The 23,345-nt window shown below is 37.1% G+C and overlaps 1 protein-coding gene across 3 annotated transcripts in view; it reads left to right on the forward strand.

Moving 5' to 3' along the window:
- The window catches only part of ADK (adenosine kinase), a 293,154-nt gene that overhangs the window by 234,581 nt on the left and 35,228 nt on the right, over positions 1–23,345 (forward strand). For all 3 annotated transcript variants that reach the window (XM_080598116.1, XM_080598115.1, XM_080598117.1), the window contains exons 8-9: positions 12,404–12,439; positions 19,191–19,305. In XM_080598116.1, the coding sequence (XP_080454242.1) occupies positions 12,404–12,439; positions 19,191–19,305 (151 nt within the window). The remainder of the gene's footprint in view (positions 1–12,403; positions 12,440–19,190; positions 19,306–23,345) is intronic.

A 23,345-nucleotide genomic window follows, 5' to 3' on the forward strand; every position in this document is an offset into this window, starting at 1 on the left:
ATCATCTGTGTGATTGATTAGGTTGGTCACTCTGTCTGTCTCTACACTTTCACCACATGCTTTCATAGCCAGGAGTGCTTGTTCCAGCTATGATGTTAAAACTTAGAACTCTGTTTATACCTGTACGAATAAGCTGGCCAGATTTTTATTTTATTTTTAATCTTTATTGGCAAATACACTCAATAGGAAAGAACATGCCTGTTGTATATGGCAAAGGTAAAATGTGCACTCATGTGTTGTCACTTCAACAGACTTAGGAATAAACCTGGCTCATCTTCTGGATGGAGGCTGTCTGTCTCCTCCTGAAGTCTGACAACCAATTCTTGTTCTGCAGCTAGTTGAGTATTGTGTTTCTTCTCTGTCCTCTTGCTGGTGCAGCCACATGGTCTGGGGTGGATTCCAGGGACATGTTCACACCCATGCTTCTCCGCTGCCAGCAGCAGAGGACCTAATTTTTTGTCACATGAAAAGAAACTTTCTGGTACAGTACATTACAAAATGCTAGAGACTTATTTCATGAAACGGGAACACCGCAGGGAAATCTGGCAAGGAAGATGTGTTTATGTAACTGAATTGAGTGTTGCAACTGCCATCACTTAGTTCCCTTGGCTGCAGTGAGCGAGTTGTGAGAGAAAAAGAATCCAAACAGAGATCTTCAGGCACTGAGGGCAGCTATAACTACATGCAAATAATTAATAAAAATGAAATGGAACATTATTAGAAAATACAAATACCATTGATTTTCTTATGTGATCATGTGTATGGAGCTCACTGATAGGGGTAGAAACACCCAGGCTTTTGCATTCTTATTTGAAGTACATATTCTTGGGGTGTCTTCAGCACATTCTGATATCCCAGGGAGATTCATGACACAAGAGTAATTGCACATAATGTAAACAAGATCTGCATTAGTTGGCTCTTTTACTCAAATTCCCTTTCCAAGTCCAGATGTGTGATGTGTAAATGTTAGGAGAACAGAGTCCTTATGAAGTAGCTTTATCAAATGCAGCTAGTCTTCCAGCAAAATGGAGAAAATATAAATTAGAGCTCAAGACCTTGGTCAAATCTGGTGCATAAAATTTTATGGCTATATTTAATGTTCCATATGTGCTTTGGACAAGTGCCATGTTTGTAAAGAACTGCTTCAATATTATTTTTTAAAAGTGACACTTTTAGCACAGTATCCTCTGCAAACTGTTCACTGTTCACCATGTGAGCTAGCCAGACTCCAAATAAACTGTTTGTTTTCATGGTCTAAACCTAAGATCAAAATGCCTTTAGAGTATGGCATGTGATTTTTTGAAACATAATTTAGAGAGAGTTGGTTAACTTGACTGAAAGAGGAAAGTGTGATATAAAAATCTAACAAGAGACAAGGAATTAGGAAGATAAGTACATCTGCTAGAGCTGAGTAAGTTCTAGCTTGTTGTTTATAACAATTCTGTCTTACCATAATATATGAGCACTACATTTCTCCGAGCTCTTTGAGGAAAAACAATCCTCAAACTAAGGAGATTCTACAAATCTGTGCCACTTTTCAGAGGTTCTAGCCTATTTTTTCTTCATTTCTCAGTCCCTGAATAGCTGTCTCTTAAAAAGCTTCCAGTGCAGCATATGGTGTGCTGTTAATGCAACTACTTTTGCTCTGAAAGCACATCACTATTGTTTTAGAATGTTCCCAGTCATTTGTTGCCTGATATTTAGGAAATTATTTATTACTCATATAAGAGAAAGTAATAAATGTTCAAGAGTCTAAATCAGAATGCAGTCTTTACAAAAGAGCAGTTCTACTATGACCCTAGAGCTCTCTTCAAATTTTGTATAAAATAGGAGAGATGCAGCATTGTGGAAGAAGTCTCTTGTGTTGGAAAGGGTGAGGCAAGCTAAATAGTTTGCAATAGCTTCTGTTATATTTAAATACAAATACAGTGCTACAGGCAGAGGGAAGAAAAAAGATTATTTACACTTCTAAGCACTCAGGAGGTGTGAGAAATCTGTAGTGAAGGGCTTGAGCAAGTACATAGCTAAAAATAACTTGTCCAAAACTGAATTACTATTAATACTATTACTACCACTACTAATTTCAGCTTCAGAATAATTTGCAGTCGTACATATATCACATAATAAAATAAGAAATATATCTGGTGCAATTTTAGGTACATTTCAGGTTCATTTGCAGTATGCCAACTTATATTAAGTAAATATATAACTATGTTAAAATATAATGTCAATCTGTTATTTCAGGAACTAAAAAATAGTTGTTAGACAAATCCTAAAATAAAAGTAACATTTTCAAGATACAGAAGTAGAGGTTAAAATGGTAACTGTTCTGAAGTATAGCGGAGGATCATAAAATCTTGAGTCTTGGAGTATACAGAGAACATGCAATGGTAGAATCAAAGATAGTAAGTTAGTTGTATGTATATTTTTTTAAAAACATTATTGCTTGAAAACTATGATACATTTTTATGATCCTTTAGCACATACAACTGATGCCACTAGGAGAATGTCCTTGCTTAGCAGAGAATTAGATTTTTTTTTGTAGGAATTCATACATATTCATAATCTTGGTTTCTTTTTTACTATATCTTTTTTTTTTTTTTTTTTTTACGAGAGTGTGGTGTCTTAAAGTAGAAAGAAGTGCTGAGAAAGCATGTAGATGCTTTCTCTCAGAGGAATTTTGAGCCCTACTTGAAAAAGTTTCACTTTCATCTTTGAAAGCAACCAGTGTGATAGTTGTGATCTTTATGCATAAGCTAATTCTTAAAAGAGAAAGCAATTATAATTAAATAAGAGTGATTTAAGTGCATGAAGAAATTGCTTATAGATCATTTGAATGTCTGCTGCCCAAATCAAGCCAAATTTATAACCCGCATGAAATATTTAGGTGAAGTTCAGTGGTCAAAACATAAATGAACTTCCACATTTTCTTTGATTTTGGTTTGCTGTGTTGATTCCAGTAGCCCTTTGGCCAACAGCTGCTGGTTTGAGAGTTTTTCATAGTCTCTGAGAGATGCTACTTATTTGTTGGAGCAACTTGTTCTGGTTCATTTTTAGTTTTTGACTATCCTTCCTTGCTGTGTGATGATTGTTGCTTGGTATCTCTAGTTGTGTCTTTTCTACCCTAACAATCACGTGACTTTCCTTCATATATCAGTAAAGTCTTTGACAAAATCTTTACCTGTCTGCCTGCCCCAGCATGGATTTCATCCTGTGCTTGGAGTCAGTAGCTACGATTTTAAAGCAAAATATAATGTCAAGTTTTGAATGCCAAATTTTGGTGGACTGGAGAAATAGTCTGACAGCAATCTCATGACGTTCAACAAATGGACAGGCTGGAGACCAACTGGGTGAGAAGAAGATGAGAGCCTCAAGAAGAGGAGGCTCAAAGGGATCTTGTCAACACATATAAATAACTAAAGAGAGGTGGTAACAGAGATGGAGCCAGGCTCTTCACAGTGGTGCCCAGTGACAGAATAAGAGGTGGAGGGCACAAATTGAAAGAGAGGAAATTCCGCTTAAGCATAATGAAAAAACTTGTACAGTGAGGGTGGTCGTGTGCCAGAACAGGTTTCTCAGAGAGCCTGTGGAGTCTGCGTGCTCAGAGATATTCAAAACCCAACAGTCCTGGCCAACCTGCTCTAGCTGACCTTGCGTGAGGAGAGGGTTGGACTAGATGAGCTTCTGAGGCCCCTTCCATGATTCTGTGATTCTGTATTAACTCTTTAAAACGTGGTGGAATTTGTGATTCCTCTAATTGCCTTATTTATTCTTTCTTCTATTCTCTGCTCTGTCTGAGCCCATTTCAGGTTCAGGTTGGCTTCTTTTAGAAATGGAGCAAACATACCGATTATAAGTCAGAAGCAGGGAAATTCTAATGATAACTTTTACAGATTTTAAAAAATTGCTGCAAGAAATTAGCAACCTGTCCAAGATGCCTATAAGTGCCTCATGCACATCTAGAATTAGAGCATATTCTTCAGTCAGGACCACAGTCACCTAACTACGGTGAGATTGAAATTTTGCTGTTCTGTACAATGAAGGTGTTGTGAGAGAGCCACTAGTACAGACTGAGAAAAGGCTTTTCCTTCCATGAAGTAACTGCAGTAGCTAAAACTGGAAATACAAGAGAAAACTTGAATGTCTGTATCTTTAACACAGATAAATGCATCGTCAAATTAGCATGAAATAACAGAACAAACTCTAATAAGAAATTTCAAGACAACTGGATTCAAACTTAATTGGAAGGTTAAAATGCATAATATTAGTATCAGTTGAAAAGTTAGTGTTATTGCTGGAGGTTGCAGTGAGCAATTTTGTTTTCTTGGTAAGGTTAACAAGCAGTGCAAGCCTAGCATGTGAAGAGAGTTATGTGATAATTGCTCTTTATAGGGTTCCTAATGCTATATCCTTAGTTATAATTCTAAATGGCTGTGCCTGACATCATGCAAAACAAAGTATATAGAACAACTCAGTTCTACTGCTAAAAATGTGTTAACCTTCTAGCTGGAATAGAGACAAGTCCTGCTGTATCCCAGCACTTTTAGCACAGTATCTGATTATTCTCTTCATCTGAAATTGCTAGATGAGAATATCTTGTCAGTGATTTCAGGCTGGTCTGAGTGGTTGCAATCATAGGAGGCCTTGTTGGAAATGATGCAATCTTTTATTTCTGTTTGTCATCCTTCAGCCAGAAGGTTCGTACTAAGAGCTTACAATGTGCAGTATTAAAGGCTTCAAAAGACCCCACACATCTTTTATTTTTATATGTGTATAAAACTCTTATCCTCTAGCTATTAAATTAATTTTAATGTTTGTGTTCATTTTTATGTTCTCTTGATTCAGTGATGATTAAAGGAGTCTTTTCTTCTTCCAGTTTTCTGATCATGATGCATCTATTTTTAAGATAAAAATAGACACATTTGTATAAAGAGATGTTGTAAGGAAGTATAGTTCACTAATTTGATGTTTATAATCTGTGAGGAGAGAGATACGTACAGAGTCATAGCTAGTTCAGTTCTTTAGGTAAGGATGTGTAGCAGAGATATAAGTAATAGCTTTTTATCCATCATAAAATTTCAAAATGGCTCAGAGGCATATCACTGATGCAGCTGTGGCAGACCTTGTAATGGCATTACACTCTGACTCAGGGCGATTTTTTCCATAGAAGATTCTAGCAGGAGCTATAGTTCTGGTAATAACCTAAGTAGCAGAATAAATAACTGAATATTAACAAATTGTACGTAATATAGATGCTCCAGCATGAACCCGAGCAGGACAGGAAATACATTTTTCTTCATTCTTTACACGGTAGGCTTTTTCAGACAAAACCCTCTGGTAGAATGCCAGAACCCCCTCTGAACATTACAACTCTAATCCCATATGTTATTTCTACTTGTTCTGAATATTCACTTTGATATTATTATTTATATTTTCACCTACTGAGTGAAGGTGTTGTAAATATATTTACCAGTATCTTTCGTACTAGTGGAGCAAACTGAACAAAATATTTTAGGATATGATAGGAACTCTTGTTATCCTTTATGAAAAAAAGCAATTTTCAGGTCTGGGACTACACATAGGAAAAGCAAAGAGGGGAAGAAAAAAACACCTTGGTGTTCCTTTATGATAATCTGCCCATCCAATTGATACCAGCTGTGCTTTCTTCAGTAATAGGCAGTGAGGGGGAGATACTTGCTCAGATACTGCTGATTCTCAGTGTTGGTTCCCAAGCTGTCTGCGGGGTCTGTCCATTCTGTGACCGGCTTTTATTGATCTTCTCTGAAATGTGAATAGGTGTACACCACTGACCAAATCAAGGATTAGTTTTCTGTGCTTGTCAAAGAAAAATAATACTGAAGCATTGTATCCTTGTAACACATCCTCAAGTACAGCTCAAACTTTATCAGCTGTAACAAAATTTCAGCAGATAAGTGTTTGTTTCAGAAAATATGCTAGGTGGTTCGTAAGATTTCTGTTTCTCTCTTAATCTCTTATGTGACCCATATTAAAGCAACTGTCTCTGTTGGGGGGCAGGGAGAAGGATAAAATTACATTCACCTCCTGAGCCCCGAATGCCTTTGTAAATGGCTATTTTTTAATAAAGGCATACAAGCTTGTACTGCTTTTGCACAGTGAAATGTAGTAACAGTTGACCTAAAAGTAATGCCTGTCTAAATCAGACTACAGTGACACACAAGGCTGGATAGGACAACCTACGGTGTTTGGGGTAACAATTGATAGCTATTTAGCGCTGAATTGAAGAGGAATGTCTGCGTCTTATCACTAACCACAGTAAAAGTGCCATTGGCACTAAAGGTTAGAGATCCAGCTAGAACTACATCCTATAGATTTTTCTATCCATTAATTTTCAAATAAGAGAACGGTAGTGGCCATTTGTTGAAGTCATGTTTTCAATTGATCATCAGATAGTCTTCAACAGTACTTACCTCTGATTCCTTAGGTACGTCAAGGTTATCATTACCACATCATTGACATCACCTCTGTTTGCTTACCATGAAAGCAATCATGGTTTTTGCATGCTGTTTATGAATGGTTTTTGCATGCTGTTTTTGCATGTTAAGAACCATGGATCTGTTATGTCTATGTGTATGTATATATATATATATATATATAATATTTTCTCACTTTAAAATAGGACGGGCAATAAAATGAAGTGTAACTAAGTTTGGCTTTGTGTAGCGTGCACAGGAGAGTGGTGCCGTAAAGCTAGGGGGTGAATGTATGACATCTTCGTTATAATCCAAAGGCAGCGACCAAAAATCCGTTGTCCCATCTGTGCCTTAAGACAAATGCCATTTCCAGGGTCATGTTTAGCGTAAACTGGCCTGGAGCTGGAGGGGTGGAAAATGTGGCATGGCACAGTTCACTCTTCCCCATCCTTAAAAACTAGTTTAGCTCCTGCATTGCGATGAGTGTTTTATGAAAGAAATACCAAAAGCAGAGGCTCATAGTGATCTTGATGGTAGTATTCTTTACAATTGTATGGCTGATGAATGACTTATCCTCTGACAAAAAAGAGGGAGCTTTTACCAAAAGAAGATGTCTTTTAAGGGCCTGTATTCAGAATTACTGGGCATAACATACTGCTGAAATCAGAGGTTCTCAGTACCTATGGACTATATAAAACAAAGGGTACAGCTCTGAAAGCAGAAAATTTTATAAGTTCTTTTTTAGAGACAGAGATGACAGAGTAAAGATGACAGTAGACAGGGGAGTAGGAAGGACAAAAGTGCCCACCTAAGGAAAGCTGAAGTAGAAGTACATGTGTTTGTAGTTCTATTATAATGAAACAGAAGACTTTTGTGTCTGTAGTATGATGAGGCAACTAATACAGGAATGTTTTGTTTTGTTTTGTTTTTACTTATTATTATTTTAGAAAGCTTTGCTTTCCATTAGGAAATCGTGAATCAAAACACCTATTTCAGAAATACAAGTTCTTAGTGCTTGTCTCTGTTATTTGAGTCAATATTTTACAGAATGAGGTTGTAGATATCAGAAACATCACCTGCATCAAAGTCTTCCCTTATTTTATTGAAGTCTTCTTGCTTATTTTACTTTTTTGTTAAGCATTTTGTTTAGATAACAGGGTTTTAATGTTAGATAAGATTTGTGCAACACTTTGTTGCAGCAAACAAGGAAAGTTGTGGAAAAGCAAGAGAGAATATAAGGAACACAAAGTTATACCAGGATTAGAGATGAATTCATCAGTGGGATTGATAGCACTAAATGATTATACTGAAGAAAAAGGGCATTACTTGAGCAAAATGCACATAGCCTGTAATGTGTTCAAGGAAGCAATAGAAATGGAAGAAAACTAACAACAATTGATACTTCTCGGAAGAGAGTCATACAATACCCTGAAGCCGAAGAAAAAAAAATGTTTAAAATAGAATTTTAGGAGATTTCAGCAGTAAAAAGTGTCTTGTAAGGTGTAGTGGTAGAGATACTATTCAAGTTATAATAAAACATGGCTGACACCAGTAGGAGTTGTTCCACCAAATGCAAACACCCATTGAATGGTCCTAATAGTCATTTGCTGGTTTTTATTGAGCAAATCCACTGAAGTTTTCTTTTTTTTTTTTTTTTCTTATTTTTAAATCTTGATGCCTCTGATTTAGTGCAAGGATCTGCCTCTGCGGTTATGCATGTTGTATGATTGTGTGGAGGTTTAAGATTATGTTGATTCGTGGGACAGGGTGAATCCACTGAGTCACAGACTTGTTGTGCAGAGGAAGGGGATGATATTCCTGAAAACGTGAGCAAAGCTTGTTTTTTGAGTTTACTTTGGGTCAGTCAGGAAGTTTACAGTTGTTGCAGTAGGAGCTCCCTCAAAACCTGCCAGTAGTACCCCACTCTCCGCTTGCTTTTTTTCATTTTATTTTCTTTCCTCTTTTCAGGGGTAGTGGTCAAGAGAAATTAAAGAGAATGTGAGGGAGCTGCACAGGACAGCACTGTAACGTGTGTGAGGTGTAAGTTATTCTCTGAGATGCTGTCTCTACCAAGAAGCATGGGGGTGGGATTAGCATCAGTGTCTCCTGCATTTGCATTCTCGTGTAATTACGGGAACGCATTCAGTGTGCAAGGGTATCATTGCTGCCCTGCTGTTTTATCATTTCTTTATGAGATAATGTTGATTTCAGCAATGAAATGCAAATTTAGTTTACAGTGCTCCTTTTCTCTGTGTAGAGGTTAAAATGCACATTGTAGATAATACTATTGGTGGTGCTTTTGAACAGTCTTTGTCAGCTAATTTCAGCAATACATGGTTTTAAATGCTGTTCAGTGTGACTGCATGAGTTTTATTTTGGCCTACATGAATTAAATTTAACCCAACATGCATGTTGTTACCATTTTGGCTATAATTTGATCAAATTATCATAAAACGTTGGTACCAACAAAAAAATTTGGATGTGCTGAGAATATTTAATACGTAGCGTGCCTTCTGTGTGATACGGCAAACCGACCGTATGATTATTGAAGTTGAGCCATCTTAACTCTATAATCATAAAATGTTTCTAACACAGGGTGTTAACAAATACTCATAGGAGTGCAGATGCTAATGACTTTTGTGTTCAGAGGGTATGTTTTGGTTTACTTATAAACAAAGAGTTTGTCTTGCTGATGATTAAAGCGCTCTGAATTTTAACAAGCCCCGTTACAATTGGCCATGGTGTAGATTATAGACAGCTCCATTTCCTAAATGTTGGGACTCCAGCAGCAATAAAATGCATGCAAGAATGGGAATAGTTTTCAGCTGTCAGGAGAGTTCAAATGTAACAACAAGACTAGTACTAACGGAAGTTGTCTCTTTTATTGTTATGTCTGATTTATCTCGCTTTCCTGTGCAAACTGCTCACTATTGTGCAAAGGGAGGGGGTGTGTTACCTTTGGTGACACTGTGTTGCTCCCATTAAGGAGCACTGTATGCTGTTTGCTTCAGCGTAGCTGTATGTTTTAGGTGTGTGTGTTTTGTTTTGTTTTGTTTTGTTTTGTTTTCCCAACCTGCATGAGCCAAATAACATTTCATAACTGCTAACAAATCCCATTTCTACTTTAGGTGGTATGGCAATAAATGTGCTCTTGTGGTTAGTAAAAAGACTGTATAAAAAAGGAGTGTGAGTGTTTTAAATATATTTAGTATAAACAAGTAGAAAGGTGGGGGAGAGGGTGTTATGAACTGAGATGTGATGCAGACAGTATTGGAAAATAGCTCTGAAAATGCTGAGTTGGAATAATGACTGAATAATGTCTAAAGTTTATAAAAACTGAAAGAACTCTCGATTGTGAAATGAAGCCTCCTAAGAAAATTCTGTTCTGTCGCTGTGTTGCTTTGCTGTTGTCGCATGTCATGCATGAATGAAAATGCTGCATTCTCCAGGGAGCGGTAAAGCTTCTGTGTAGGTTGTTTATTTCCTTAATCCCTCCTTCTTCGTGATTTCCAATGTCAGATATAAAATGGAAAGCCTGTAAATATAGTGATTATCATACTGATTATCACCTGCATTAGGGAACGCCCTGGCTGGCCCCTGTAACCCCAGCAGTCTCCACATGTTACAGCCACTTCAATTTTAACCTGACTACTTTATTAGATACGTGGAGCTCAGTATGAGGTGCCCTAGGGCTGCACAGATGGGGTCCGCTTGTTTCCTGTTCTCACTGTTATTGTGAATAGATACTAAAAGCTTCTCATTGCTTTTATCTGGTTAATTTACTTTGAACTGGCCCCAGCATTCAGGGCCTGCTGAACATTTCTCACCATTTTGCAAACACCAAACTGTCATCTCCAAAGCTGTGTTGTGAGCTTTTCTCTCCATTTTGCTGGAAGGGCCTTAATTCTGGAAGGGGTGTCATTCGGGGAGATGCTGATTCTCAGAGAGCTGTAGGCTCAGTCCTTATTGAAAGAAGCTGTTCATGAGGTTTGGTTGATAGGAGAGAAGGAAATTAAGATTGCTGGTGTTCTGTGACACATTCAGACACCCTTAGATTAGAGGTCAACTGCAGGAAAATCTATGATTGTATGCTAGCCGCTATTATTCATGGAGCTGGGCAGCAGACCAGGCTAAAAGATGGAGCTCTAGCAGGAAAATCCAAAGATAAGATACTTTTTAGCAAATGTGCAATCGTTTAACTTTTCTGTGGAAGGGCCAGGTCTTTCAAACCACATGTGCTATGCATGGGTGCCCCAGTACAGAAAATTAAGATGAATTCTCTCAAAGTCTCCCACATAAGGAAATACTACTTAACTGGAATAGTTTTTTATTTCACAGATGTAAGAATGTACTGGTGTCCAGTTTCCTGGCCAAACAATAGTTTAACACAGATGTTAATGTCCTGCTGCCTTGGGGCATTAAAGAAATCCCCTAAGGACAGATCAGTGCAACTTCCGATTTCACTCGCATGACCAAAAACCTGAGGTTAAAGAAGTAATCTGGCTGCAGTACATAATTTTTAGTTTATTTTCCTATTCTCTGCCCCCCTTAGCGCTCCCTTATTTCTCTTATTTTTGTTTTGCTTTTTTTCCTGCAACCCAGTCCCATTTGAGGCTTTCTTGATTGTGTTGCAGTTCATTGTATGTGCATCACTTTATAGTGGAAGTTTGCAGGCTCCTTTTTTTCATATGAGCATAGACTTTGTTAATCACATGCTGGTTTAGGAAAACTCTGCATGATATCTTTGAACCCTACACTCCGTCTTGACAGCCAGGCTAGCAAATGTCATTGACTGTGTGATGTACAAGAAGGAATTCAATTGTAAGTAAATTGTCAAAGTGGCTAACCTTGCCCGCACCCAATTGTCAGGACCATGATTCAGTTTTTCTGTCAACATCAGCTAAGGCTAACCCGGTCAGCCTTATGTTCCTGCAGTGAAGCAGCCTGAGGAGTTGTGCTTTTCAGATGATCACATTTTATTAACCTCAACTTACTGTTGTTATAATCAATTGTACCCACTTCAAATTCTTAGATTGCCCCCAAATTGGCAGATCATATAGGTCCACGAGTATGTATTTTCTGCAGTATTAAAGCTGTCATAGGGACGCTGGCCTTAAATGACGTGGTACAGTAGTTATTTTTGTTTAGTTGGATCGACTTGCTATTCAGACTCGAGCCTTATCCGTCTATTAATATCACTTGGCGAAGATTATCTGGAGGACTGCAAGTTAAAATGTGAAGACTCTGAGCGTTGTCTACAGTATTTGCAATGTTGAGGTAGAAAGTGAATAAGGGAAAAACATTGCTGTTGTCTTCTGTCTCCTTGTTTTTATTTCAAAAGAGATTTTAATTGCTCCAATTAATATAAATAAGAAATGAGGACATTCTGATACCCTGATGTTTCTTCTGTTCTTTGAGGAAAAGAACATAGTTAAATTGCCTAAAGCAGTGATTAAGACATCAGAGTATTTTAAATTGCTCTGATTCCACCACAAGGGTTTGAACACATTTCATGATCCTATTTTTTTTATGCACAGTAGACGACAAATGGTTTTTTAAAAATGGCTTAAAAACCTCTATCCCATGAAGTGCATAAATAGAGATATCATGCAATTTCAATTAAAAATATGTCTGAAGGATATTTGCCTGGATATGAAATAGTGATTTCCTGCTTAAAGTCCTACATCCAGCAGTAACTTTCCTCGCACGGAAAAAAGAACATATATTGTACCTTCTTTATTTGAACTTGTGAAGTGTGTTGACATGGTGCTGTTGTTGGGCTCACGGGAAGGAGGGGGAAGCTTTTGGTGCAACTATCAGAATTGAACAACTGTATATGGGGATATTAAGATAATCGTGTAAAAGGAAAACTGGCTGAATGAGTTTCAAAATGTGTTATTTCTTCATTATCTAGCATTTTATAATTAACTGTTCTTTTTTTATTATTGCAGGAAGCTGCCACTTTTGCTAGAGAGCAAGGCTTTGAGGTGAGTTAACCCACAATTGCACACTAAACAGATCCTAAAGGTTTTTTTTCGTGCTGATAATGAAGTTCTTTTGGACAATGATTGATGTGCTATTATACTCTCCAAGCCTCACAGCGGTTGCCATGGAAACTTGGCAGTCGTCATGGTTTCTTTGTTCTGCCAGCTCAGTGTTATGACGCACTCTGCTAGGTCTGCACCCAACATCGCCTACAGATGTTATTTATTGAATTTTGAAAAGCCTCTTGGGAAGCCGAGAGGTTGGGCACGGTTTCAAGCTGCCTCTGCAGATATGGGACCTGTCAGTTTGTTCAGTTAAAAAGCTACCTCATTAGCTGCATTACACTCCATAAGGATTCACTGCTAAGGCAGTGGCGAGGCAAGACTAAATAGTGAAATCTAACACCGCTTAAAGAACATAAACCCTGCCATATGCGGATTATCATTATGCAAATGAATTTTAGAAAGGTTGTATATAAAATTGTTAGGTACTGATTAACGTAAACCCTGCTTCTCCAAACAGCTTCTTTCCAAAGGGGTAGTGTGGAATTTCTGTTTCAAAACAGATTCAAGTTGGTGTTTTCCATCTGTGCTCTGAAAAATGCCTTATCCTCTACTTTCTTCAAGTAAACACTGTTGATTTTACAGTGATTCTCAGAGCTTTTGATTTCATCTTCTTGAGGAATTTATTCGAGTGCCTAAACCTTTTTATAGTTCCTCTCATTGGCTGCATTCAGATAACTTAATCTGCAAAGCTATCAGCTATTGGTCTCTAATGCTGGATTCAAATAGGCAGGTTTTAAATACTATAATTAATGTGACAACAGTTGTACTAATTTCACAGATAGTAAGCGATCTCACTGAAATCTAAATTGCAGAACTGAACACACATAAATCCTTTTACATGTTTTTTCACTGGAATAAGACCCACCTTAATTGATTTGTTTGCAGTGTGGAAGAATAGATAGCAGTTTGACTGCTCAACACCCATTTTGCATAAATAAGAGAAGCCGCGCAATTCGAACCGTGTCGCTTTAAGCACATGCCACTTTTGTGTGGGAATGGTTGCATGCAAAAAAAAAAAAAAAGAAAGAAAGACTGGCAGCTTTTGTTCTACAATTTAGATCTCTTTAGAGCCGTACACCAGCAGGTACATCAATGCCATCGATGTTTTAGATATTAAAACTGTGGGCTGTCCCATTTCATTTTATGTTTTCTAAATTCATGCAGCTGCTTTGTAGAAATCCAGACTTTTTATCAGTGTCAATTTTCATTTGTATAATCTGTATTGTTAGCATAAAAATACAATTCCAATTTATTCTATCAAATGAATGAATTTCACAGATGCCTCCAAATATATTATGAAGCATAACAAATTATTGATACCCTCTGGTAGCTAGACAATAAAAAAGAAAGGAAGTAGTGTATTAAGCCTACCCATTCTATATTTTTATTGCCCCCTTGAGCTAAAGACTTTGAATGTGCCTGGTTTAAATTCAGCTCTAGTGACAAACTGCTTTTGCTGGTGTCTGCTAACTACCATCGTATTAACCTTTCCATTAGTGCTTGCTTAGAGATTCTAGCATGGTTCCTTCTGAACATCCTAAATCTGCCACATTTGATTACAGCATATCAGTAAAGTGCACAATGATTATGATCTTATCTCTTATTACCCGCTTGCTTGGCAACAACTCACATGTCAAGTTTCCTGACAGAGAAGTGTAAAATTTGATAAGTGTCCACAGTCTTGTTTTCCCATTGTGCTGTAAAGGGAAAAAAAATCACATTACTGAGAAAGTATGTTAGGAAAAACTTGAGTATCTTCAACTAGTTTTTCAGTAAAAAAAAAAAAAAAAAAGAAAGAAAAAAAACAGGAAAAATTTCCAGCAATTCTCAAAATCTTTTAAAACTGATTCTGCGATTTGTATGGGTTGGAATTAGATAATGTTTAAGGTCCCTTCCAACCCAAACCATTCTATGATTCTATTATTCTATGATCCTATATTGAGAAAGCATAGAAAGGTAAAGGACTAGAGTGGCCAGAGCAAAAATCAAGAGAATATTTACCGTAAAGGTATTGAAAAGTTGCTGTTACCTGAATTTGAACTGCAGCCTGGAAAGAATTTTATTTTTTAATAACAACTACAAAAATAATTTATTGGAAGTCTTTTAGCATGGAAAGTCAATTGTAACTAGCTTTTTTCTTTTTAATATCATCTCCATTTCTGTCTCACACTTACTTCAACAATTTGTGTGGACTATGCATCATATAAACGTGGATTGAGTTAAGTATATCTGAAACAATTTTCAAGAAAAAAAATAATACAAGCCAACTTCAGGAAAAAAAAGCACCTTTTTTGAAGAAATAAAATCTTGTAATTGGGAGGGGAAAACACTTCCCTGACACAAATCATTTTTTTTTATTGTACAAGAAACATTGTTCAAAGGAATTTTTATTTTCCTGCTTCATCTTACTAAGAGCTAGTCTTCCATTGTAGTTTGCTGAAATCCGAGGTATATTTATAAAATCAATCACCATATTTGAAGACTGTTATTTCCTTCACTTTATCTCCTGACCAACGCTTCTCTGTAATAATCAAAAGCAGAACATTACTTCTGATGCAGTCTCTTCCTGGAGTGCATCAGTGGTGTCTTTTTTGTGAAGTTTGTGTTCCATGACATTTTAAAAATATTAAATAAATAGTAAATTCACTGTCTGTGAAGATAGCGCTTCATCCTAATTGCATATTGCAGTCATCTCAGTAATGCATTATAATAGTCACCATTTTTATCCAGGGCAGCTCTTGACTTGGTTCCCCATGAAGTAGTAGAATGGTTGTCAGTATATTTTAACTACGTTTCAAGTAACAGAATTGACAGGATAAGGGTTGTGAGGTTTTGTTTTTATAAAATGGTAACTTGCTGTTCATTATATGTAGGAATTTAAAAAACATAACCCTACTTTAACATAAAACTTAGGGTTCAATTCTGACTGTAAACCCAAAATGTAAAATTAAATGTAAATGTAAAATTAAATGAATGGAGCAGAATGTATCTAAGGGGTTGGTACCAGCTGCCATGCAAAATAATTTTTCGTGTTGGAGATGGAGCTCTCATCTATAAGTACATATTGTTAGGGAACCAAATGAGAGAGTTTGGGATCTTGGGTCAAATTTAAGTCTTGAAGGCAATGAGTTCCACTGTTTCCAGTGGATTCATGCTTATTTAGTTCAGGGCTATGGTGGTCCCAGCTTTTGTATGTCTGTTCCGAGTCAAAAATTAGAAGTGCCTGACTAGCAGTTTTAGCCATGTGGTGTTTTTCACATACCTCTGCCTGAGCCTGGGATATCCGAAGTACTTTTCCTCCATGTGTATAGCCCACTTAATTCCTGTAAAGAACGCCGCATGCAAGGTTTTTCAGGTCAGCACCAATAGGCAGATCACGGTTGTGTGAGATTTGCATGTCAGCTTTGTTCAATCAGATTCAAGCATACAATTAGATATATGTGAGTATCCTGTGAATCTGGGACACGTTACAGAGGCTTTAGGTCCATGAACCAGTACAGTCCTACCGTTCAGCCTTGTCTGTAGATACAGGATGCATAGCAGAGTCTCAGTAAGTGTGCAAGTATGAGTCAATGCAAAATAAAGATTATTCATTAAAGCTATTTGATGATATTATGTATATACCGTACAGAAATAGGAGGTGACAACAGTTCATGCTGCTGCTTGAGAATGAAATAAGGGACACAGTACTTTGGCAACCCTAAACTATAAATATTCACATACCACAAAATGTCACAGTTGTACCTTCTAAATACAGCACAATGGTGAGGCAGAGACATACAGTGGAAAAGTTAAAGCCTCCCCAGCATTGAGGTTCCAGCTCTTCCAGTATATAATCTATTTCTTGTTGTCTTCCTTTGAAAATTTTCAGTTTGAAAAGTGATTTTGGCTGAAAGTGGCAAAGCTAATTCTCACAGAAGATGATATTCAGTTGAAGTCCTCACAATCAGACACAACTCCTCAAACCAGTCTATTCTGAAATTTCTACTTTTAAAAAAAATTGTTTCCAGTAATTACCTTTCTTCTGCTGTTACATGCTTATTATATATTTAATTCTTCCTGAAAACATACATGCTTTTTATTTTCTTTTACCATCTACCCTATTTCATCCTTTACCATCGTTCTTCACTAGTATTTTTCCTTAGGGCCCTCATTCCCTCATATAAGTTCCTCTTTGTTCTTCCTTAAACTGAAGAAATCATCTTATGATCATGTTATTTTCTCCCATTATAACTTCCTTGTTTTCTTTTTTAAAATTTGAAGTACATGTAAATAAACTACACAAATATCTTTAAGCTCTTTGATTTCTATGCCTGCTTTGCTCCACTGTAAATGTACTTAATAGTATCATTAGCAGCCACTTCCTCCTTAGGAAAAACTAAACACTTCTTTCCTGTTTTTCTTGGTATTTGTGACACTTTATTGTATCTTTACTTCAAGGGTCTCTTAATTGTCAAGTCCTGAAGTAGTTCAGAACTTAGGTATCTGAAGCCTACACGTTGCCAGGTTGGAGGGCCATAATTCTCCATTCGTGCCCTGCCTAACAGCTTATGCCACTAGCTGATACCTTCTACACATAAATCTCCACTTAAAAAGACATTTGAAAACAAAAGAGCAGCAATTGCATTTTTTTCTCTGGCATCTTTAAGGGATTCCTTGCCTTTTGAGAATTAGGGGTAAGATGCCCCTACTCAGAGGGATTCAAGGTTTTTCCTTTACTTCTCTAGCAGTAGAAGTTTCCCCCTGAAAGCACATGTTAAGAGTCTAAGCAGGAGGAATTAAGAAATAACACAAATGAGAGTATAGTAACTGTATATGGAGATTAGAAGTGTGAGAAAAATTTTAGAAGAGGTAGTTAGAGACTAATAAGTAAGGGGAAAATATTTTAGTGTTTGGTAAATGTGTCTAATCGATGGGTTCACTGACTACCAGAGATCTGGGGGAGAAATTAAAGGGAGGCTAGAACTATTGCAAAAGAGCTAGATAATTTTCATTTAGAGTGATATTGATAAATATACAGCTTAGGCATATTCTCTGTACCTAATAAAAGTGGAATGCTGTCAGTGATTTTATCAACAAGATTTCTAAAAAGCAGCAAGTAAACAGGACTGGACAGTATGCGGGTTTATAGGTCTTGTTTATCTAAGCTGCTGCTGAAAAAGAAGCAACATCTTGTTAAAATCAACAGCTGCAGTCAAAACTTCACACTGTACCTGGCTTAAAAATAACTATATGCTGATTTTGGAAGATAAAAATGTATTAATACAAATTAATTCAAACAACTCTGGTAGATGACTTGAAACCACTCTGGACAGCTTTATAAATAAACTCTATTCATTATGTAGTTGTGTTAAAAAAATGAGTTGGGATTCGTAATGAACAGGACACTAAAAAATGCAGAAGATACTGTTGTGGTTTCAGACTGTACTCAACACTAGGCACTTGCCAAATCTGCTGTCTCTCAGTATAGTAGCTTCTACATAAGAGCAAACTAAAAAAATAGTATGGTATTATTTAACACAGATATGAATAAAACGTGGCCCAGTAAATAAGATAGAGAATAAGTGTAGTCTTTCTTAGTTTTCCTACTGTTTAAAAAATAAAAGAAAATATTATACATGATGGCAAGAAATAGGTTTACATATAACAAATTTAATTTATGTGGAACTTACTGGCTCCAGATAAATTTGAGAACAAAAGCTTATCACAGAGCATTATAAAAGGATTTGATGCTTATACAAATAACAGGAATACCGATATTTAGATGAGATTGAAAACTAAATAAGAAGTTGAAATCCTTGTGTTTCAAATCATAGGGCAACTAAAATATGAGAATAGGAAGGATAATGCTCTAATGACAAGTTGTGCTGTTACTGGGTTTCTTGCATCAAATAAAACATTTCAAACTTGTTGCTGTCAAAGACATTGGATGGATTTGTGATTTGGTTCACTATGCCAAGTTCTCTGTTCCTAGCTACATGCACTGTGGTGTACAGACAAAGTCCCTTTAAAGCAAAGATTCTTGAAATTTTTGCAGCTTATCCTAATTTCAGCAAATTGGGGATGTTCTGTGCCCCACTGAATACAGCTTCCACCCTTTCCTTCCTTACATCTCAGTGGTGCAGAGAGCTAGTGAGCACATGGCGTATTCACCTGGGCTCCACACCTTTGAAGGTGCTGCAGGATACCGTGGGTTTACTTGTTGAGATCAGTTGTTGCAGGGAAGTTCAAGAAACAGTGTTTGTAATCCTGCTAAAATCAAAGGGATTATGCTACTATAAAACCTGGCTAAACAGGATGAAACTCAGGCTCAGAGTTTATCCAAAGTATTCTCTTACCAATTTTATTTTTAATTTTATGATAGGTAAGGTTAGAATCTAGTCAGCAGCAAAGAAACCCACTAATTGCTCATTAGGAAATGCTCTGTAATTCCTTTGTTAGCTTTGCAGATTTGCAGCAATTGGAATAGCTGAACTATCATTATCAAGATTAAAAACGCTGGTCTCATAGTACTACGTAAACCCTTAGGAGAATGAAGTATTCCTCCTTTTAAAAATCTTTCTCTACAGACAATAAAGTCTGTTTTATACCTAGCCATAAGAAAATAAATTTTTGATCTGCTAATACAGTTCTAATCTTTCACTGCTCTAATATGCTGGTTACAAGAATTTTCTCTCTTTATTAATAGACTGAAGACATTAAAGAGATAGCCCGGAAGACACAAGCCCTGCCAAAGGTGAACACTAAAAGGCAACGAATTGTAGTCTTTACCCAGGGGAAGGATGACACTGTAATGGCTACAGGTATATTTTTCAAATTTTTTCTCTCAGTAAATATTCTAGTTAAGCAATTGCAAGTTCTGTTTTTAGAAATTACAGCTGTTAAATGGTAGGCATAGCATTTGCCTTTTGATGTTAATGTTTCTCATCTCTGTTACGTTTTAATTGTTTTAATATTCTGAATTCAAGTTAGTATTTCATAGGAATGCCTGAGAATTTAGTTTTGAACATCTGAAGTTCTTTTTTATAACATAGATCTAAAATATTGATCCAGTTGGTTTTGCTCAGATTTTATGACTTGAGATTTTATCTGTGTAGCCATCTTTGCTGCAAACAAGAACACACTATGCCTGCTGAGAACAGCTGTGCAACAGTATAGTATATTTAAACATTTGTGAAAAGGAGGAAGTGAAATCCAGTACTAAGTGAATTTCCAGTCTTTCTTGCTTTGAGCAGAAAGTCTCACTTCAAGCTTTTCTCAGCCGTCTGCTCTTCTATTCTCAAAGGAATACATGGGAAAAAGGTGTTCTAGCAAGGATACAAGTAGTTTGTACTGTCTAAATTGATGATGTACAACACACAGATTTAAGCATTATAAACATGACTAGCCTACCTTTTGACAGTCTCTTTAATTTTGCCCACCTATGCTTCTAGACTAAATAAAGCTATTAAAAACATGTGCTGCAGCAAGCCATTTTAGTCACTCATTCCTGCACAAGATAAGTTATTAGTCAGGGCTGAATTCTTCCTTTGGAAATCAAGTGAAGTCGAGGAAGCTTTGCACCTGAGGGTCCAGTGCTTACTCATATGATATTTGCCTCAAAATCAAGATTTGCTTCAGCCTGTGTCTGCAGGGCTAGGCACTAAGTAGGTATGTCACTGCTATATAGATCATTCTTAGCAGCAGTTTGAATGATTTCTCCAATAGTTCACTCCTTCCTGTATTTTGTTAGCTACAGATTGATTTAAAGGAAATAGCAGTCACTGAGAGTTGTGTATGTGTATCTCACTGAATAATGATGAAAGTGCTGCTTCCAGAAAGTTACTGCATTATGTGAATGGCCCATATGGAGGCACTCCACTGGAGTATTGTAAGTTGGCTGAGAAATAGAAGTGTAAAAATGTTTTTATACATGAGCTAGTAATAATGGTAGTAAACCTAAATCTTATGTGTAACCCTCCTGTGCTCTTATTTAATTTTCACTGTGTACTTATTTTATTCTTCAAACTGGAGTTGTTAACAAATCCATTAATCCCTTCTTTGATATTTTTACAACTGGGAGCTTATTTGCGGACTGACACTTGCTAATCTTAGCTGTTTGTTCGCTATGAAATGAACTTAAATTAGAGAATGCACTTTATATGCATGATAAATGCAAGATGGATAGAGAGTGTATGCAATGGTGTCAGCTACAAAAGCAAACATGATAAATGTTAAGGCAGTTTTGAGCCGTGGGATAAGCTATTCAGTGCACAAGCGTAGCTGAATCTCTTTGCTATGTTGTTATTCATGGCAGCCAAATAAATGTCAATAATAAAAGAGAATTAAAGATTTTCATTTCCCAGAGGCAGTCCTCTAATACAGTTTGATCTTTCATTTCATTTGTAATTCGTTCCCATGTCAGGATGCAATCATTCGCCAGGCTCTGTGTGTCATGTTAAGTCATTTAATAATGATTAAGAACATGAAAATATTTGGCCTGTGGGGCAATTCTCAAAAGAGGTACCAATTTGTTATTGTTTTCCCCCTTTTTCCTTCCTTTGGTGTGGATCATCTTTTACCCACCTCTTCACATTAAAATAATAATGAAAGGAGGAAAATGTGTCCCTTAATTTAGTATATGATGATACGATAGAAAGGCATAGAGTACTGCTAACACACTTATTTCAACACTAATTAGGTCTAGTTGTGCTTTGAAACCTGCAGTGGAAAGTGTAAAATGTTTCTAAATGATTTTTGGAAGAATTGCTGTATTTAGGAGTAGTTACCTGCATAGAACTCATTTCCTCTTTGTAATGCACAGAAGAAGAGTAGGTTTTAGAAAAAGCAGTCTATGTATGGTTGTTTATCCTGCCTTTCTGAGGAAACAATGTATTGTCAGAGAGTTTGTGCCTAGATCAGTACTTGCAAAGTCATGGATTTCAGCAATGGATTTGGACCTTCCACCCAAGTCAATAGTGATAATAAGAACATGGTTCCAGGACGTTTATTAGCTGAAAGATGTTTCTGTCACTAGAGACTTGACTCAACCAGAGAGGATCAGTATCCAGACAAAAGACTCTGATTTTTCTTTCTTCCCTTCCACTGCTGCCATTAACCATTCTTCATCAGCTGTTGGCAGATCCCATATTCTGGTGTTCTCAGTTTATGTCCGCTGAAAGAGTGCAGGATGGAGCTGGAGCTTACAGGTGTGAGAGTGAAAGATGCCAAGGTGAATTTGGCCCTTTGTGGGTTTTGTACCTTTTCTTCTCTTCCCCTTCTGCATTTTCCCCACGGAAAGCACTCTGCTGTCTGACAGCAACTGAGCCTTGGGAGTAAAAGTGAATGCCTTGGACTGGACTGCTCTCTGTGGAGAGACACATGGACAGCAACCTCCCCGTTCTTGCCCAGCCCCAGCCTATGCATGGGCACAATGAGAAAGACAACACTGTGGCTGTAAGAGCTTCCTTAAACAGAGGTTCGTGTCCTCAGTCAAAAAAAAGCTCTGCTTACTGTCCTAGACAAGGCAGCCATGGGGCTAAGCTGAGAGTGTCTGTGTTACAAGAGGAGGAGTGTTCCTCTTTGGTGGGTTACGTGTAGGCCAAATGGTAGATCAGGAAATGGAAATAGGGAGGGGATACACTTTGGTTCAGCTCTGGCTGGAAGGAGAGAAAATGAGGTGGATAAAAGGGATTGTTCCAGATTACTTGTTCATTCATGAAAGGACACAGAATTATATGTGTTGGTAAACGAGATGTAGAATTTTGTTTTATTTTTGGTGGGATGAAGAAGAGCAAATACAGCTGCTCATTAAATGTGCAGAGGACTGACTGTGGAGACAGTTGTTGATTCTTGGACATCCCAGAGAACAGAAGTATCAACAGGTATTTGAGGAGTAGGACAGGAAGGTGCAGATTGTTACCAAAAGAAAAGAGTGACCAAAAAGTTCAGAGAATATATCTCTCATAGACTGAGATAGCTAAAAAGTATACTTCCTCCAGCGATCTGTCTCAGCCCTACAGCAAAGATGTTTAATCAGTTTGTGAATTGCTGCAGTTTAATCCAACATTGTTTAATGCCTACAAAAACTAGTGGTGGCTCACCTCAAAGAGACCATGGACTGTGGCCACTCAGGCACTGATTGACAAGCAACTTAGAGGTCCATGCAGCTGCAGCAGATCATGAAAATGGTGAGAAGCAATAACTGCATCAGCCGTTCCAGTCTAAGCCATTCCCATTTGTCGGTCCAAATTCCTAATCTGTCTGAATTATTTGTGTTTTCAGAGGAAAAAATTATTTTTCTATCATGGAGCACATTGGGTCTTCCTACTGTCTGTTCATATCTCCTCCATCACAGTACTCCAGCCCCAAGGCTCCTTTCCTCTCCCTTTCCTTCCTGTTCTCTGTCAGTAGGAATAATTGCAAGAAAAAGGCAAGCTCAAATTCAAGCTGAGTGTGATCTGTATGTTTTATAGGGAAGGAAAGGAGTGTTTAGGATTGGCACACGGGAGCTATTGCAGATGAAATGTTGACTAAATTAACTGTCAGCTTCTAATAAGACTCCATGGAGCATGTTATCATTGTCTGAAGTTCTCCTATTCGTGTCATTTGGGTGCATTTTCCTCTGATGTCAAATTTTATCTTTTTACTGAAGAACTTGAAGGCATTGGAGTTTCTTAGTGAGTCTAAGAATTACCATTGACAAATTTTTTTTCAAAAATCTGTCTCCATAATGATTGAATTTTGACAAAACTCTTGAAAAAAAGTAACCTGAGAGAGGCACCTGTGATGATACCTTTCAGTACAGAGCATTATGGTATGGTTTAGTAACTGAAAAATCAAATCTATGGACTTGCTTACCTGG

Source organism: Anser brachyrhynchus (assembly GCF_964034855.1).
Source record: "Anser brachyrhynchus genome assembly, chromosome: 6".
Classification (NCBI taxonomy): Eukaryota; Metazoa; Chordata; class Aves; order Anseriformes; family Anatidae; genus Anser; species Anser brachyrhynchus.